At 41.7% G+C, this 18,473-nt stretch overlaps 2 protein-coding genes across 2 annotated transcripts in view; one reads left to right on the top strand and one right to left on the bottom strand.

Moving 5' to 3' along the window:
• The first annotated feature begins 1,459 nt into the window (after positions 1 to 1,459).
• On the top strand, positions 1,460 to 3,952 carry lage3 (L antigen family member 3). Its single transcript, XM_084324107.1, has 3 exons — positions 1,460 to 1,518; positions 2,575 to 2,703; positions 2,860 to 3,952. The coding sequence occupies exons 1-3, from the start codon at positions 1,463 to 1,465 to the stop codon at positions 2,978 to 2,980; spliced, it is 306 nt and encodes a 101-aa protein (XP_084180233.1). The 5' UTR covers positions 1,460 to 1,462; the 3' UTR covers positions 2,981 to 3,952.
• A 255-nt stretch (positions 3,953 to 4,207) lies between these two features.
• The window catches only part of LOC311236646 (ras-related protein rab7), a 30,289-nt gene continuing 16,023 nt past the window's right edge, over positions 4,208 to 18,473 (bottom strand). The window contains exons 5-6 of the mRNA XM_084324353.1: positions 9,881 to 10,009; positions 4,208 to 6,686 (exon numbers count right to left, since the gene is read on the bottom strand). Coding sequence (XP_084180479.1) covers positions 6,597 to 6,686; positions 9,881 to 10,009 — 219 coding nt within the window. The 3' untranslated portion in view covers positions 4,208 to 6,596. The remainder of the gene's footprint in view (positions 6,687 to 9,880; positions 10,010 to 18,473) is intronic.

Below are 18,473 nucleotides of genomic sequence, written 5' to 3'. Positions count from 1 at the left end.
AGAGACACACAGAGAGAGAAAGACACAGAGAGAGAGGCAGCTGCAGGCAGACAAACAGGATGGGGATATTTTAAACATTTTATCATTTAAACATGTAAATAGTTTGTACCCTAAATAGAAGCACCCTAAATGCATGCACATTCTAGTACACAGATCCACAGGTGTTGAAAAAGTTAGATAGATAGATAGATAGATAGATAGATAGATAGATAGATAGATAGATAGATAGATAGATAGATAGATAGATAGATAGATAGATAGATAGATAGATAGATAGATAGATAGATAGATAGATAGATAGATAGATAGATAGATAGATAGATAGATAGATAGATAGATAGATAGAGGCACAAATAGATAGAGAGATATGGCGGGGGAGAGAGATATGGGGGAGAGAGAGAGGAGGGGAGAGAGAGAGAGAGAGAGAGAGAGAGAGAGAGAGAGAGAGAGAGAGAGAGAGAGAGAGAGAGAGAGAGAGAGAGAGAGAGAGAGAGATGGTATAAAGTGTAATTTACCAAACAATTCTGAAGAGGCAACCAAACGTGAAAAATCCAGGTCCTGTTGGGGAAATAAGATTCCAATCTCCGACGACGCTTCTACTGTAGGGCTATCTATTGTATCTTGCTGTGAAAACTAAATGAAATCAAATATATCTAGTTCATAAATTAAAATGAAGATTGATCATCATATTCAGACAATCGATACGCTGCGAAAAATCGACACTGATAGATAGATCACTGTCTGTCATCATCCCAGACAGACAGACAGCCTACTGGCGAGGAGGGTGGAGGCGGACTGGTCCCCGCCGGGAGACGAGGAGGAGAGCGCGATCAGCAGTTGCGCACAGCTGAGTTTGACAGGAGCAGGTTTACACTTATTCTTTTCCCGGTATTATCCAACAAAGAAGCAACACAACAAAGTAGAGCACTGGGTTCATGTAACCACGGGCCACTCTTGTCGGCGGGTAGGCTATTATAGTCGGCTGGAAGTGGAACAACGTTATGTTTCCAAAGATGATCAGAGAGGGCATAATTGTATTTCGTTACGACTTGGTATTCGATGTTTAAGCCGGTAGGTGTCGCTGTTTTACAAGTAATTGTGTCTACCAGCTACGGTGGATAGGGGGGCGGGTCACGTGGGGGTCGCGGCCAATCAGAGGAACCCGGAAACCGAATTCCGTTGCGGAAGCGATACACGCAAATCTGGTATGTCATAAATGTATAGATGTAGCAGTACTGTCTATCTGTTATGATTAAGTGAAAATGGGGGACCCTGATGTAAACAAGACGAAAGTCGGTCTGCATCCCCATAACTGTATTGTACCCATTCTGCAATCTGTTAAATATCCTCTATTTGTAAATGTATTTAAATGTTAATTGTTCTAATTTTCCGACGAATCTGCGAATCAGACCATCACGTTCAAGCGAATGTGCCACCCCTAATCGCCAGTTGGATCTACGCCATGTCTACCATGATGGCGGCGCCCTGTGATGACAACAAGTCGAGAGCACTGGAGTTGTATCCTTTCTTCGGCGCCAGCTCGCCACGAATACACTGTTTGTATTACTACTATTATTGACATAACGGCTTAAGTTTTACACTAACGTTACATGTACATTATGTATTCGACAGTAATGACTTTCTCTGTAAATTACTTGTCAGTTAAAGACTATTTTCATCTGTGCATTGTAGTTTTGTATTGACATTCATGTAGAAAGTAATAACACGACGTAATAATATGATATAGTATAATATTATTAGATTATAAACGTTTGTAAAGTGCAATATTTATAATGATATTTTTCTGAACCCTTTCACCGCCACACTACAGAATGTTAACCCTTTCCTTTACTTTTACGATTAATTGAAAATGGGGGACCCTGGTGTAAACAAGACGAAAGTCTTTCTCTGGTCTGCATCCCCTTAACAATTGTATGTATTGAGCTGTACTGTACCCATTCTGCAATCTGTTAATAAAGTTTTCAATCAATCAATCAATACTATCACACTACCGACGGTTAAGGGTTAACCTTCTGTAGTGTGGCAGTAAAAGGGTTACCGTTAACCTGCTGTTGTGTGGCAGTGAAAGGGTTAACATTTTGTGAATTGTCGTAGTGAAAGGGTCAACCGTTTTGGTAGTGCGGCAGTGAAAGGGTTAAACTGAGCTACGCAATCCCACACGTGATTGCATTTGCAGGTGACGGCCCATGCAAACATTAGGGTTTGCTTGACAAGTCACCTGCACATATGCAACCATGTGTCACATTACGTTGCTCCGTTCGATGAAAAGCCATAATGCACACAGTGCTGGGATTATAAACATTGTACTAAGTTACAAACAATCGACTCAATATATAGCAATATATTTTCGCACCATCGACGCAACCAAAGTAATGTCACGTCTTTACATTAGTCACGCCCAATTTTCACCCAATTTCATACTATGCGGTTTAGCAGCACAGTAGAGGTTTGGTATAAGGTACCAGATAGCAATAGCTAGAATAGACGATGACATTACAGTTTGCATAATCTAGATCCACAAATTGTAAAGCTAGTTTTCTTGACCATTTCAAGTGCTCTAGAAGTCCCATTCCCGTCCTCTTGTGAGGCCTCCATTGCTCTCCAGTCTCTCTCCCCAGACCCAGAGCCACGGAAAGGTGGTATCAGCAAGCAGCTTTCAGTGTCTGGCAGCACGCTGTCTGTGTGAGTGACACTGTTCCTCCTCACACCACCTCCATCACTCATTATTGATGTTATCGTAATTTATGGTGTTTTCAAGTCTGAGAATGTTGATCATTTGAACCTCTCTTTCGCTCTCCTCCCTTCATCCCCCCCCCCCCCCCCCCTCTTATCATTCAGGAGGTGGACCGCAGATGAGGCTCGAATTCTGCGGGTGTCTGTTGGGTCATTTCTGGACCACCTATCGCTGGTCTTGGAGACTATGGAGATATTTGGCCCCCCTGTTGCCCCAGTGATGTAGCGCCCGGGAGCGCGTCTTGTCTATAATTGAATCTCTCTTATCATCCTGTGACCTAGAAGCCACTTATGTTCGCTCTAATGAACAGTTGGACGTACTTAAATAAAGAAAGAAAGACGCTAACACCCAGACAATAGTGCATTCTGCATGGTGGGTGTAGAGACTCCAGTGTCTGCCTTTCAAGGAGTTCCCTAGCAGCAGTTTGGAAGCAACAGTTGTGATTGGAGGATCAAGAAACGAGGGCAGGGTTTGAGATGGGTCTTACTACAGTGGTTGGAATGGAGCAGCTATTACATGTTTTTGCTTATTAAAGGTGCACTATGTAATTTTGTGAGTCAAGAGAAGTGAATTTCTAAGGTGTATTTGCATGACTGAATAAACAAACTGTCCCCAGAGAGAAATTGGATCCCTGGATCACTGTTTGAAACGAGAAAGCTACCTTAACCATTTCACTGCCGCACTACCAAACGGTTAACCCTTTCACTGCGACAATTCACAGGTTAACCCTTCACTGCCACGTGACGGCGACCGTCGGTTGTATGATAGTAAAGGGTTAACCTTGTCATGTGGCAGTGAAAGGGTTAAAAGTGACTTTCATCGCTTTCGTTTACAATGGCAGGGGCCAACAATTTTGTTAAAACATATTCTAGGCTTACTTTGGGTTCACAGTGCCTACACATTTTGTTTTAATTCATAGAATAATTCTAAGGATGACAGTAAATGTCTTTTGCAGGTTCAGCAAACAAACCCCCTGCTCCAAAAATGGCAGTGCACCTTTAAAGTAAAAGGCACAAGTAATTGACATAGAACTGCTCTCAAATAGAGCTGGAATAAGTGTTATTTTGGTATGCAGTTATATAGGAGCATGAACTGTAATTGACACCGATACAGGAATGGCTTTATCTCAGTGGCATGTTTGCCGTTCTCTCTGTACAATGATTTACCTCATTGCTTGAGAAATAAACCTTTTTCTATTCTAAATTGTGTGCTGGCTGTGTCTGAAAATGCATATTAAAATATAAATATAAGTGCACTATTTAATAGGTGTGTTGACTATGCTAGTTGAGAACATATTATAGTTTTAACTAGATCTGTAGATATACAATATTTACATATCAATAGACAGATTGTGAAATGTGTACAGATCCAAGGGGGGGAAATGGTTATGATGACGTAACGATCAAGTCAATTCCATCTATGTCTCAAAAGAAAGTCACACGTGAATTTAAATCCAATAAAGTAAACGTTTATTTTGCAGGATGGTGAAAAACAAGATTATATGGAGTAAAATGACAGATGGAAAAGGAGTTGGGGCTAAAATCATTACATAGAGGACTAAGGATTTTGTTCATTGGTCTGTTGGCATTAATGAGACAAATCACAGGGTAATTTGTATTATATACAACAATAATATTAGATACTGATAAAACAAAAAGGCAGAATAATGACAATATGAGAGTCTGGAATGAGGGAGATTTAATTATAGCTGGACAACATTGTGCACATTTGGTTTCCAGGAACGTCAGATTCAGTTCAACTCAACCATGTGCCGAAATTTCTATTTAACCCTTTGACTACCAAATGGTTAACCCGTTCACTGCGACAATACGGAAGGTTAACACTTTCACTGCCACACGACAAAGGGTCAACCGGGTTGACTCAACCCTTTCACTACCACTACAGAAGGTTAACCCTTTCACTACCACACTAGACGGTTAACCGCCTGTAGTGTGGTAGTGAAAGGGTTAACCTTCTGTAGTGGTAGTGAAAGGGTTGAAAAATGTGTGCATCTACAGGGAGTCTGCAAACAAGAGCGTCTTAACCCCAATCATCTGCACCGCCTTATCTCAAGCCCTGCCCTCTTTTCCTTGATCCTCCAATCACAACCGTCCCAGCGAAGCGGCAGTTGCGATTGGAGGATGGTGGGGTTTGAGATAAGGTCAGACTTGTGAACTCCTGAGTGTGTACACAGCCACTACACAGGAATACATATCCATATATGGACAAACACAGAAAAGACATAGAATACTAACAAAAGTATAAAAGAATGAAACACCAAAGCACCCATATAGCTTGAGAATACAGAATGGTTATCAGCGGGGGACATGGTTTCATCTCGTGGTGGTTTTTGAAGTGGCTCTGTTAATTTCTCAACTTAATTTTTTTTATCCTTCTTCACATCATGTTATATACACTGAAACACCGGTCTGAATGGAATTCATTCACTTGCGACTTGATTACTTTAGAGAAAAGTGGCATTCTGACGCCCAGTCTGATCCAGCGTACACCAGAGCAGCTCCTCCTAGACATACAAACAAACACAAAGACGGCCTCCCAGTCACGCCTGAAACAATCTATGGCAAGATGACATCATCCCGAGAGGATATCCGCCAAATTGATATTCCTACTACTGGTCCCAGACTATAGCCCATACATATTATTATGTGCAAACCTCTAAATGGAATGGATGGATTCAGGCTGGAAACTATACAAGCAGCCTGTTTGTACCGGTACCTTCAAGTAATCTGATCCTTCTAGCAACGGAGAGGGGCGGGGGCAGGGACGAATGCTCGACGCAAAAACAAAAACACCACCATTTCGTGTTATGCCCTAGGTTCTGATTGCCAGGCAAATTCGGAGATGCACCTTTTCCCATAATATCGGCTTGGCTACGGTATAAAGGCAAGCAAACTGGCCTCGAGGTTCTCAGGAATCTGGGGAATACAGCTGAATTCATGCTTATTAATTTAGCAGCCATGTGCTCTGTGCCCATTAGTGCTAAATGGACCCTTGTTCACGGCATCTAATTGCACATAAATAAACGGCGTCTCTTTAACCCTTTCACCACCACATGACACGGTTAACCTTAGTGTGATAGTATAGGGTTAACCTTCTGTAGTGTGGTAGTGAAAGGGTTAAAAGCCAGGGGAGAAAACTATAGACTACTTGTTAAAGGAGAACGAGGACTGGATCACTGTTGGTAAGAAAGGGTTTGGCAACATAAATGAAAACGCTGTATACAAAACAAAATACAGATCTGTCCCAGGAATACTTGTTAATGAGATGGAAGGCACAGAACGAGTGGACTAGGTAACAGGTTGTTCCTGACCACAGACTCAGGATCAGATGTCAATCCCAGAAAGAGTTAACATTGGGAGTGAAAGACAAGAGTAGCCTGATCCTGGATCTGTGGCTAAAAGGGAAACTTAGTTATTTATCTTTTTAGATACTTGCACATATGACAGATACTAGAACATCTACAATAAAGATTGAAAACATTTAAGACAACAAAAGACACATGATCATATAATTAGAAATCACTATAATATGAGCATCATGATTGTATTTTCCATAGTATCAACATTTCTTCTATATCTTATTAAAAAGTGAAGCTGTGCAAGTGTGGGGGAGGGGGGTTCTCCTTTGCAATCGGTTCCCAATGGGAAATGGGAGTTAAGAAAAATAAGTGTTTTTTTTTGTGTTTTTTTCTGGAAACTTCTGTGGCTGGCAAAAGAGTGGGGGGGAGGGGGAGCCCTTCCCCCTCTGCTCTCTGTGTTCTCCTGGTCATCTCTCTCTCCTCTCCTCTCCTCTCAGCAGGAGATGTATGCATATATTCCTCTCAGCAGTTGCAGCCGTCGTTGGCGGAAGAGGGTCGGTCGTCTCTCAGCTTGATCTGATCTGGGAAGTCGTACGTCTCCACTTCAGATTCCTACGAAAAACAGATGAAAACCAGTCAGGACAGCCCCAAACACGCCCAATTTTCTGTTTCCGACTAAAAACACATTTCTTCAATCAAAAACTGAAATTTTTAAAAGAAAAATGCTGCTACTAAGGAATCTACCTTGCCTATATTATTACCTACTATGCTAATAATGTACTCAAGACTGTAGCACTCAAGTTCGACACTGTTCGACAACAACAATCTTACTTATCCTTAGCGTCCCCTTTTGTGCTGATGGATAAAAGAATCAGCTAAATGACGAAATGAAAAGTGACTGCTAAATTACACAGCAAGCGTAGAAAGGCTGCACGCGACGACCGAAAGCCTTATGGGGCAACTTGCCTGGGTTTTGTGCTATGAAGCATCATGTGAACCAACACAAGAGTGAACCCGTTGGGCCGGTGTTTTCCCAGTTAGGGTGTAAGAGAACGCTTCTAAAGTAGTGTCGCTAACCAATAGGTCGACTAGTCAGTGGTTAACCGTATGTAGTGTAGCAGTTAAAGGGTTAACCTTCTGTATTGTCGCAGTGAAAGGGTTACCTTACCCCTTTGGTAGAGTGGCAGTGAAAGGGTTAATGCCCTGTGCGAAGGACAAGTAAGTCAACTTTATCTATATAACACAAAAAACAGTGCTGTATATATAAGAATGTATAATAATTATATTTATTTAACCAGGCAGGTCAATTAGGAACAAATCCTTATTTACAATGACGGCCTGGTGAGAGGGTGACGGGGAAACAAATAAATAATGATTTAAATTAAATAGAAAAGAGACAGACTATACATATACATCACAGAGGTAAGGGAAATAATTAAAAACACACAAACAAACAAATATATTGACACGGTAATGTAATACATGAAGCAGAACAGACAGGTGTGTAGGGTTGGGTACCGTTCACATTTAACACAAAAGGATGACCCTCATGCATTGCAAATTTGCATCAAATTCAAAACAGAGTGATGCACAAAATAACTTAAAAGAAAATAATAATTTAAAACAATGAATAAAGTGTGCATGAAATAATAGGGGAAAGAAAACGTTAGGAACTTGTTACATTCACCCACACAAGGGCTGAGTAATCACACACCCCCCCCTCTCTCTCTCACACACACTCTCCCAGCTCTCTCTCTCTTGCCCCTTCCTCATCTCTCTCACCCCCCTCTCTCTCTCTCTCTCTATATCTCACACACACACACTTCAGAAACAAACATAGTATCAATGAGCATCAATAATACACCCGAGTGAAGTCTAGTAAAAAAAAAAAAAAAAAAAAATCTTAAAAGTTAATCGAGAGTTAAAAAAAATAGTGGCGTTAATAGAATCGGGCGATAACGCGTTAATACAGCGTTAACTTTGACAGCCTTAAAGGAAAACTCCAACATTTTGGGAAATTAGCTTATTTAACATCTTCCCTGGAGTTAGACAAGAAGATGCATACCTTTTTTGTCTCTGTGCGTGCATTTAGCTTAGGGAACAGTCGCTCTGTTAGCGTAGCTTAGCTTCATCACTGGAAGTGGGGGAGGGTTTGAGCCTGACGTTCCCTACAGTGCCCTACAGTCACGAAATACACTCCAAATACAACTCCAAAACGTTACCATGACTTAAAATCCTCTTACCTTGACGATTAAAAGCCTCCCCAATTTAGAAAACAGTAATCCAATGGTGTTAACGTTAGATAATGTACAAAATAAACGTATTCCGCTGCTATAGACGTCGCTCTTTTATTTTGAAACCCCCCAGAAAGGAAGTCGTTGCTCTCGTTATCTGCTTGAGTGTCCGGTTAGCTCCGTTAGCGTGCAGTAGTTAGTAGTATATCAATACCAGCCATTGGATTACTGTTTTCTAAATTGGGGAGGCTTTTAATCGTCAAGGTAAGAGGATTTTAAGTCATGGTAACGTTTTGGAGTTGTATTTGGAGTGTATTTCGTGACTGTAGGGCACTGTAGGGAACGTCAGGCTCAAACCCTCCCCCACTTCCAGTGATGAAGCTAAGCTACGCTAACAGAGCGACTGTTCCCTAAGCAAAATGCACGCACAGAGACAAAAAAGGTATGCATCTTCTTGTCTAACTCCAGGGAAGATGTTAAATAAGCTAATTTCCCAAAATGTTGGAGTTTTCCTTTAATATATATATAATATTGCAGCGAGCATTGTCTGCATCTAGCTTTGTAAAGTGTAACCACACTTGCAACCGTTCGGCTTGCCATTGCTCCAACTGCTTTGTTGTTGTTGAATCAAGTCAAATCCTAGGTAAGCGTGTATTGTGCGGCACACTTCATAGGTTTCGTTTTGCGGTAAACGTCATCGGAATTAAAAAAGTACAGTACCGAAATGTGGCACCGGTGGATCTCACGTGAATTGGTACTCTGTAGTACCGACGTGATTCGGTCGATACCCTTAAAAGTACTGTATTCGGGGGGAGCTCCAGTAGCTCACCGCGTACCTCGAGCGCTATTTCGGCGCCGGGGACAACCGTGCTCGTCACGGATCTGGGGTTAGCGAGTTCGATTCCCGGACTGCAGCCGTATCTTTCTCAGAGTGTCTTCCCCCCATCTGTACCCATTCAAAAAACCTGTGTCATTCTTGACCAGAGAAAATGCGATAAACGCAAAAAAGAGCCAGCGGGATGGCCAAAGTTTAAAAAAAACAAAAAAAAAAAAAAAAAAGTACTGTATTCGGTACCCATCCCTAGTGTGTGTGTAAACAACTCTGCGATAAGTCCTTATTAAAAGTAGTGAGGGGAGTCAATTAATAACATGCAGCATCGAGTAGAAAAAAATGATCAAAACAAAAACAAAAATGAACTAAACTAAAAATACAAATTTAAATAAAACAAAATGCATACATTTAAAATGAATACAAATTCACATCTCAAATCTAACATTCCAGTAAAAAAAAATAATAAAGAAAATACACAGATAAGTTACATACTTGACAAGTTTGCAAGATATCTCCTAACTTTTGAAAGTAATTTTGTTATGTATTGTGGATAAGATGTTTTTCGGCAGAGCATTCCACAGTACTGTTGACCTATTATATGCCAGTAGTACAGAGTGTACAGAGTGGTACAGACTCTAGAAAAACACGGTCCCTGTGCGCTTTGAGCCTGGAAACATCAACACAACATCCTAGATGTGATCTCTCACAACACATCAGTTAGTGTGTGAATGTTTGATTACCTGTTTGAGGGCGTTGCGAGCGATGGTCTGGAATGCTTGGTCTACATTAATCGCCTCTTTGGCACTCGTCTCAAAGTAGGGAATGCTGCTCTTGCTTTGACACCATGCCTGGGCACGCTTTGTTGTGACCTGTTCACAGACAAAATACAAAGATTGATGTCAAGGAGAAGATTGTGACAATCGTACAAAATAAATGTAACATTTAAAGAAGGTAGAATCTGTAATGCCATCAAACAGCAACCTCTAGGCAAAAGAAAATAAGTAAACTTTATTTACTTTTCTTTTTTGTTTTGATCTGATGCGTAGGTTGGAGTTCAGTAGGGATACACTATATATGAATATATAGTATATATATATTATATTATACAGAGTGGGTTGGAGTTCAGTAGGGATACACTATATATGAATATATAGTATATATATATTATATTATACTAGGGCTGTCTTAAATACTTCAAAGCTTCGTTCGATGGGCATGGGATTCGAATATGAAAATAAATTTAGATTATAAATTTTTTTTTTTTTTCTTTTGTTGCAAAATCAACTGCCTCTCTTTGTTAACTACAACAAGCAATGCTGTTTGTTATTTAAGGCTACGTTTAGACGAGCGTTTTGTGAACAGAAACCGCAAAAGTCATCTTGCGGTTTCACTTTTAATTTTACGTTTAGACGAGCGTTTTGGGGTGGAATTCTCCGTGCAGACGACGCTGTAACGACGGTGCCCCGCTGTCACACGATTGGCGCATATGTCACATGACGTGCTGTGAAGACCCGCCCTACTCTGCCTCTGATTCGCAGACTGTGGATGGGGAATGTGATTGGACCAAAGCAGAGTCACTCGCAGACAGTGGGTCCACTCACGCCGCGGGACAGATTCTTGTGTATTTAACCCTTTCACTGCCACACGACAGCCGGTTGTGTGATAGTAAAGGGTTAACCTTCTGTCGTGTGGCAGTGAAAGGGTTAAAAGTACTGCCAATGTAGCCTTCAGGTGATCTCCGTTGATATAGTCAGACACTTACTTTGTTTACGTCTCGGCTACTGGCGCATACCTGCTACCTGTGACGTAAGCAGTACGCGCGACCAGAGCCGTGACAACCCTTTCGTCATCGTTTTAACAGATTTATACAGTTTAACAGTTTAGACGAGAGCGCAAAGCTTTTGCGTTTCTAGGAATTCCACCCTGGAAGGTAGTCTCACTTTTTTGCGGTTTCACCCCGTAAAAACGCCGTTTCCGTATAAACGAAAGGCACATCCGTAAAAATATTTTTGCGGATTCACCTGCTAGCGTTTCCGTCTAAACGGGGCCTGAGATGAGGTCGGACTCGGCACTGACAGATTTGTGTTCATTGTGCTGCTTTTATAAAGCCTCAAATGACGGCTTACAATATTTCATGAAAGCAAAGTGTTTTGTTTGTCTAATATTTTAAAAGGTTTAAACTTTACAGCACTGACAAAGTTGAACAAAGTGCTGTACAAGTCCCACAACATTAACACTTTAACTGCCGGAAGACGCTTTTAGGCGTCCTTCCCCGCCATGCTCAAGTTGCCGAAGACGCCGTAACTCGTCTTTGATATCAATATTTCAAAAATCTGTGATCGGAATCATATTTCCTTTCCGGGGCCCTGAGACACAAGTGTGATCTCCTCTCAATCCTCTAGCGGTTCAAGACCGCCATCTGGTGGCCGATCGGCAGATCGAAAAAAACGGATGTTACCTTTAACCCGGTAGGACTCACTCCATATGGGGTCCGGGCACTCGCTAGTGTTAGAGAGACTCAGTCTTCACACAGTGAACATCGATCGCTGCAAATAACTCGAAAAAACTACATGATTTGGACGTATATATTATTATACAACCTGGAAATGAACCGGATATTTCTATATCCCATAATAGGAAAATGTCTGTTCCACGCTCATCGCCCAACGGCGCGAGGAAGATACGGTAAAATTCAGCGTTATTTTTCGATGTGTACGATACTAACTGCTATGATGAACATTTGACCCACATTAGATGAATGGTATAACGCTGCCCACGGAATTATAAACGCCCCCTCGGCCATCCGGTCAACATCAGATTACGTGTAGTAACTTCCAGAAGTCCGTCCAGTTGGATTTTTTTTATATCGCGCCGATTGCTATCAAACTGTATTTGATCATCAATATAATGCATTTGGGGCTATAAATCACGTTCTGGAGAAAGCTGCAGAAAGAGATGAAAACATACTTATACTTTAGATCATATTTTAGTATGAATATGTGAATGAAAAAGTTTAACGTTCATACACCCTGAACAATACATATAGGACATTGAATGGGCCCTAATAATGGCAATTTAGCAATAGAATTTAAAAAGTTATAGCCCTGCAAAGAAGGGGAACTTCTACATAGACAAATAGAGCTGGCAACCTATGGTATATCATGAATTTAGCCTTAGGCAATCAAAGTGTTAAAAAAAAATATTATTATTATTTTATTATCTTAAAGCTTCGAATTAAAATCGAATCTCGGCCCCGAAGCTTCGAATTCCAAAAAAAAAATCGAAGGTCAGCCCTATATTATAGAGGAATACACTGAAAAATGTGTCACGCACCAACATTTTTAGTTGGTTACGGTATTTCCATACGAAATTTCCTTTCATGAAAATAAGTAAAATGACGATATTTCAGCACCACTCTTAACACAACACAACCATTGCTGTTCTCCGTTCTCTAATGCAGCCATCAAGTTTAAATACTGTATAGACCAGTGGTACTCAAGTCTTTGCCTACTCAGGAACCAAATTGACAATATTTAAGAGCCATATTACCCCCCCTAAAAAGCGATTTACAGAAAACATGAACATGTACCACTGCATGCTGTACCAGTAGGCTACTGCAATGTATTACCATCTGTTACCATGACAACCTCAACTATTGATGCATATGGCAAAAAAAAAATATCACAAGCGGTGTATAATTATTGTCATTAATGGTCTCCCCTGGCAATTCAAGTGCCTCAAGCGTCCCTGTAGTAGCAGCCTCGGCTAAAAACAGCCCACGAGCAGAAAACACACGTATGAAACATTTAGTAAAGTCCAAAACAGCTACAGCCTGATCACCAGCAGAGCCACAGCTTCAGAGCAGCTCTCCTCCAGGTTATAATAACCAGCAGAGCAGCTCTCCTCCAGGTTATAATCACCAGCTTCAGAGCAGCTCTCCTCCAGGTTATAATAACCAGCAGAGCAGCTCTCCTCCAGGTTATAATCACCAGCTTCAGAGCAGCTCTCCTCCAGGTTATAATCACCAGCAGAGCGTCAGAGCAGCTCTCCTCCAGTTTATAATAACCAGCAGAGCAGCTCTCCTCCAGGTTATAATCACCAGCTTCAGAGCAGCTCTCCTCCAGGTTATAATCACCAGCAGAGCAGCTCTCCTCCAGGTTATAATCACCAGCAGAGCAGCTCTCCTCCAGGTTATAATCACCAGCTTCAGAGCAGCTCTCCTCCAGGTTATAATCACCAGCAGAGCAGCTCTCCTCCAGGTTATAATCACCAGCTTCAGAGCAGCTCTCCTCCAGGTTATAATCACCAGCAGAGCAGCTCTCCTCCAGGTTATAATCACCAGCAGAGCAGCTCTCCTCCAGGTTATAATCACCAGCTTCAGAGCAGCTCTCCTCCAGGTTATAATCACCAGCAGAGCAGCTCTCCTCCAGGTTATAATCACCAGCTTCAGAGCAGCTCTCCTCCAGGTTATAATCACCAGCAGAGCAGCTCTCCTCCAGGTTATAATCACCAGCTTCAGAGCAGCTCTCCTCCAGGTTATAATCACCAGCAGAGCAGCTCTCCTCCAGGTTATAATCACCAGCTTCAGAGCAGCTCTCCTCCAGGTTATAATCACCAGCAGAGCAGCTCTCTTCCAGGTTATAATCACCAGCAGAGCAGCTCTCCTCCAGGTTATAATCACCAGCTTCAGAGCAGCTCTCCTCCAGGTTATAATCACCAGCTTCAGAGCAGCTCTCCTCCAGGTTATAATCACCAGCAGAGCAGCTCTCCTCCAGGTTATAATCACCAGCAGAGCAGCTCTCCTCCAGGTTATAATCACCAGCAGAGCAGCTCTCCTCCAGGTTATAATCACCAGCTTCAGAGCAGCTCTCCTCCAGGTTATAATCACCAGCTTCAGAGCAGCTCTCCTCCAGGTTATAATCACCAGCAGAGCAGCTCTCCTCCAGGTTATAATCACCAGCTTCAGAGCAGCTCTCCTCCAGGTTATAATCACCAGCAGAGCAGCTCTCCTCCAGGTTATAATCACCAGCTTCAGAGCAGCTCTCCTCCAGGTTATAATCACCAGCTTCAGAGCAGCTCTCCTCCAGGTTATAATCACCAGCTTCAGAGCAGCTCTCCTCCAGTTTATAATCACCAGCAGAGCAGCTCTCCTCCAGGTTATAATCACCAGCTTCAGAGCAGCTCTCCTCCAGGTTATAATCACCAGCAGAGCAGCTCTCCTCCAGGTTATAATCACCAGCAGAGCAGCTCTCCTCCAGGTTATAATCACCAGCTTCAGAGCAGCTCTCCTCCAGTTTATAATCACCAGCTTCAGAGCAGCTCTCCTCCAGGTTATAATCACCAGCAGAGCAGCTCTCCTCCAGGTTATAATCACCAGCAGAGCAGCTCTCCTCCAGTTTATAATCACCAGCTTCAGAGCAGCTCTCCTCCAGGTTATAATCACCAGCTTCAGAGCAGCTCTCCTCCAGGTTATAATCACCAGCTTCAGAGCAGCTCTCCTCCAGTTTATAATCACCAGCTTCAGAGCAGCTCTCCTCCAGGTTATAATCACCAGCAGAGCGTCAGAGCAGCTCTCCTCCAGGTTATAATCACCAGCAGAGCGTCAGAGCAGCTCTCCTCCAGGTTATAATCACCAGCAGAGCGTCAGAGCAGCTCTCCTCCAGTTTATAATCACCAGCTTCAGAGCAGCTCTCCTCCAGGTTATAGTCACCAGCTTCAGAGCAGCAGTCCTTGAAATTCAAGGACTTTCTTTCAAGTACTTTTCTAAGCACTATTTTCCATTTGAAAAGGGCATTTAAAAGGATACAATTCACTTTTAAATGCAGTTTTCTATTGAAAAGAAAATGGGATCCAATATGTATGGCATAAAAACCAATTTCCGACAATTAGTTACACTTTAGATAAAAAAATATATATTTCTTGATTCAGAACTATTTGACCATGGATGAACAAAACGTTCAATGCGAATGGTTGATTCGAATTTCAAGGACTTTTTAAGCACCTTGTTAAAAAATTGGCTGTTTAAGGAATTCCAGGCCTTGACTTTTTTTGGACAACATTCAAGCACTTTAAGCACTTCAAGGACCTTGTGCGAACCCTGATAACCACAGAAAATAAAATAAAATGCTGCAGTCAATTTGTGAAAGCCTGAGTTTCATATCATGTTGTTATTACGATAGTGTGTCACTCACACAGTGTATAAAACACCCCAGAAAGCAAGGTGGTGAAAGTCACAATTGTAGTCCAAAATAATAATTGGAGTCTAAAATCGAACAACTGGAGTCTAAAATGCACCAATCCAATACAGCAGGTATATTCAGCCCTATTAGATGCCAACGTTAACGTTACCTCGTGGGGTCCGCTCTGTGGACTGGATGACAATATCAGGCTAATTCGGGTTCACAACAGATGCGCAGATGTACAGAGTTTTTGTTTTGTTTCAGCTTGAAATCATCCCAAACTTTGGGCACTTTCTGTCGTGTCTCTTCTCTTAGCTGCTCGCTTGAATTTATTTTTATTAGCGAATTCATATTTCATCAACCGAGTCTACCGTTGGGAAACCAGCCCCACCAGGAGCTCAGATGTGAAAAAGCGCCCCCTATCGTCTCCCAGATGGTAATGCACCCTTTTGGAATGGACTCAATGAAAATGGATGAGAAAACAAAAAATCCGGAATCCACATTTTACTTCTCACGCATGTAACCGGAGATGATCCCAGTCATTGTGGAACCTCTGAACAGCGTGTAATATGTCTTTACAGTATACAACGTTGGATCAATAAAAGGATAGCTTTTTGGAATGGCGATCAGGAATTGGAATAATCTTTTTGGATACCATCTGATCTCAGGTAAGGAATCTATTTTACCAGTCTTAGGATAATCAGACCTGTTTTCACGGAGATATAAGCGTTGGTTCCCCTATGTTTGAGATGGCTGTTTGGCTGTGCGAGCGATCAGGAAATATATCAGATCAGATATCAGATTGCGGCCCCAGCGTGCATACATATACTATCGATAATCTAGCGTTTATTTGAAAACGATTCATAAATAGGCAGAAAAATTAGAAGTTTTGTGTATTCTAGAATATTCCGTTTATTATGGAATATTTTTATTTTCCTTGAAAACGAGGGCTTTTCAAGATGCTATAAAACGGAAATGAACCGATAAAAAAACAATCCGCTTCGACAATGTTGACTGGAAAATGAGTCATTGATAAGCGACAGGCAGATTAGACACATAGCCATAATTTAAAACATAGATTAGGCAATATTAACGCTAACATAGAAGTGGATGCTGGGCATTCAAGCACTAAATCGTACGCCCCCTGCTGGGCACTGAAAGTGTTAACGTCATCCCCCTCTTCCTCCATTTCAATCAAATCACATCTTTATCACATATCCAGTCACAGTGATGGCTGTGTGACAATATATATATATATATATACATATATTTTTTTTAAGAATAATTTTTTTAGCACACAAGCTCGCTCGCTCTCTCGCTCTCTCTCTCTCTCTCTCTCTCTCTCTCTCTCAATACCCACCCGTTCTAATTTTCTTCTCCTCGGACCAAATGAAGGAAATCCATCTTAGTGATGGAGAACTTTAATCCCTGTATGATAGGGCTGTCTTAAATACTTTGAAGCTTCGTTCGATGGCACAAGCTTCGAACATAAAAAAAAAAATCGAAGTTTAAAGGGGAACTATTTTACTATTTCTTTCACTATTTGGGCACTTTTACACAATTCCTGTGAGTCTATGGAACACCTCTGTAATATATATTTTTTTTTTATTCATTGTTTTGTATTTCTAATCAAGTCCTCAAAAACAGCATTTTTCTACCTCAAGATTTCGAGCTGTTTTGCAGCCGCAGCTGCAGGTGCCACCTAAACCACTGTGCACCGTCGGCCCCCCCTGAACATTAACATGCAGCAGTGACTATATGACATCACATATAGGCACATTTTCAAACGACTCAGTTCAGTGAGGGTGAATATTGTGAGAGGAGAATTGGAAGAATGCGCCAATATGAGAATTTTGAGACATAGATCATATTAATATAAGTTCACATAGCTAGGAAACAATGCTAAACACTCAAAAAGGCCATTTATAAGATAGTTCCCCTTTAAAAGAATTTTCTATTTTTTGCCTCCCAAATCTTGCGCCTCCATTCCAATGAAACGAAAGGAAGCGGCGCCTCGACTCCACCTCTCTACAACACGCACATGGAGATTATCTGTGTTGAAAACAACAAGGACATGTGCAGCAGACATGTCGACGAAGCAGTCATCAGACGTGTGGTTACACTTTAAAATATGCAAAGACAATGCCCAAAAAGCCGAGTGCCAGATATGCCAGAAGAAAATGGCATATCACAACTCTACAACAACTTTGTCAAATCACCTAAAAAACGTAAGTATCGTTGTACACGACGGCGACGCCACACAAAACATTAATAAGGCTATGCCTATGCTGCTATGACTAATGTGTTACCAAGTTGGCTAATTTAATTGTAATCATCTGCTTTTGTAGGTGCATTGTCTGATATAATTATAAATGATCAATTAAATATAATATAATTGTTTGCTTGATAGACGAAGGTTGCAACATAATTATGTAATGTCATGTCGTTGGCTGTGAGAGCAGCCCCACTGCACCCAGGCAGCGCAGCCGAGTGAAACCTTGTTGGCTGCGTCACAGTCACGAAAGGGGCTACTTAATTAATTAATCCAATCCACTTTATTTATAGAGCACATTTTAAAACAACAAAGTTGACCAAAGTGCTGTACAAGTCCCACAACATAAGATAAAAAAAAAAATATTATAATTAATATTATTTTTTTCTCGAAACTTCGAATTAAAATCGAAGCTCGGCCCCGAAGCTTCGATTGCCAAAAAAAGCTTCGAAGGTCAGCCCTACTGTATGATCGGTCAAACTCACAAGGAGTCACCAGCTTTTTGCATATTATTGAGTGACAAAGCACACCAGCGTAATTGACCAAATGTACCAAAGTCAGCCGATGTCACCCCACTTCTCAGAGCTGCACTGGCTTCCCATCGCCACACAACTCTGCGTCAAGGTCCTTGACCTGGCACACCGTGCAGCGAGGGGCACGGCTCCCTCCTACCTCCGGTCAATGGTCTCTAACTACACACCCTCAAGACCCCTCCGCTCTGCATCTTCAGGCCCCTTGAGACCAACTCCTACTACTACATATCTAGCTATGTCTACTACTATGCACTCGCAGTATAACACCCCTTCCTGACAGGCAGCGACGCGAACGAGCGTGATTGCGAAAATGATTAAAATGTATTCGTTTCAATCAGACTATATTGAC

The sequence above is a fragment of the Notolepis coatsorum genome (genome assembly GCF_963971535.1).
Source record: "Notolepis coatsorum genome assembly, chromosome: 11".
In the NCBI taxonomy this organism is placed as follows: domain Eukaryota; kingdom Metazoa; phylum Chordata; class Actinopteri; order Aulopiformes; family Paralepididae; genus Notolepis; species Notolepis coatsorum.
The sequence above is the reverse complement of the archived record's forward strand: the minus strand, read 5'-3'. Positions and strand labels throughout refer to the sequence as shown.

What these genes read in the sequence shown, in the direction of transcription:
- lage3 (XM_084324107.1), top strand. Translation starts at nt 1,463, where the DNA reads ATGTCTACCATGATGGCGGCGCCCTGTGATGACAACAAGTCGAGAGCA. An exon ending in AAGTCGAGAGCACTGGAGTT is followed by an intron (nt 1,519 to 2,574) that starts GTATCCTTTCTT and finishes GACCATTTCAAG; the next exon opens with TGCTCTAGAAGTCCCATTCC. An exon ending in TCTGGCAGCACGCTGTCTGT is followed by an intron (nt 2,704 to 2,859) that starts GTGAGTGACACT and finishes CTTATCATTCAG; the next exon opens with GAGGTGGACCGCAGATGAGG.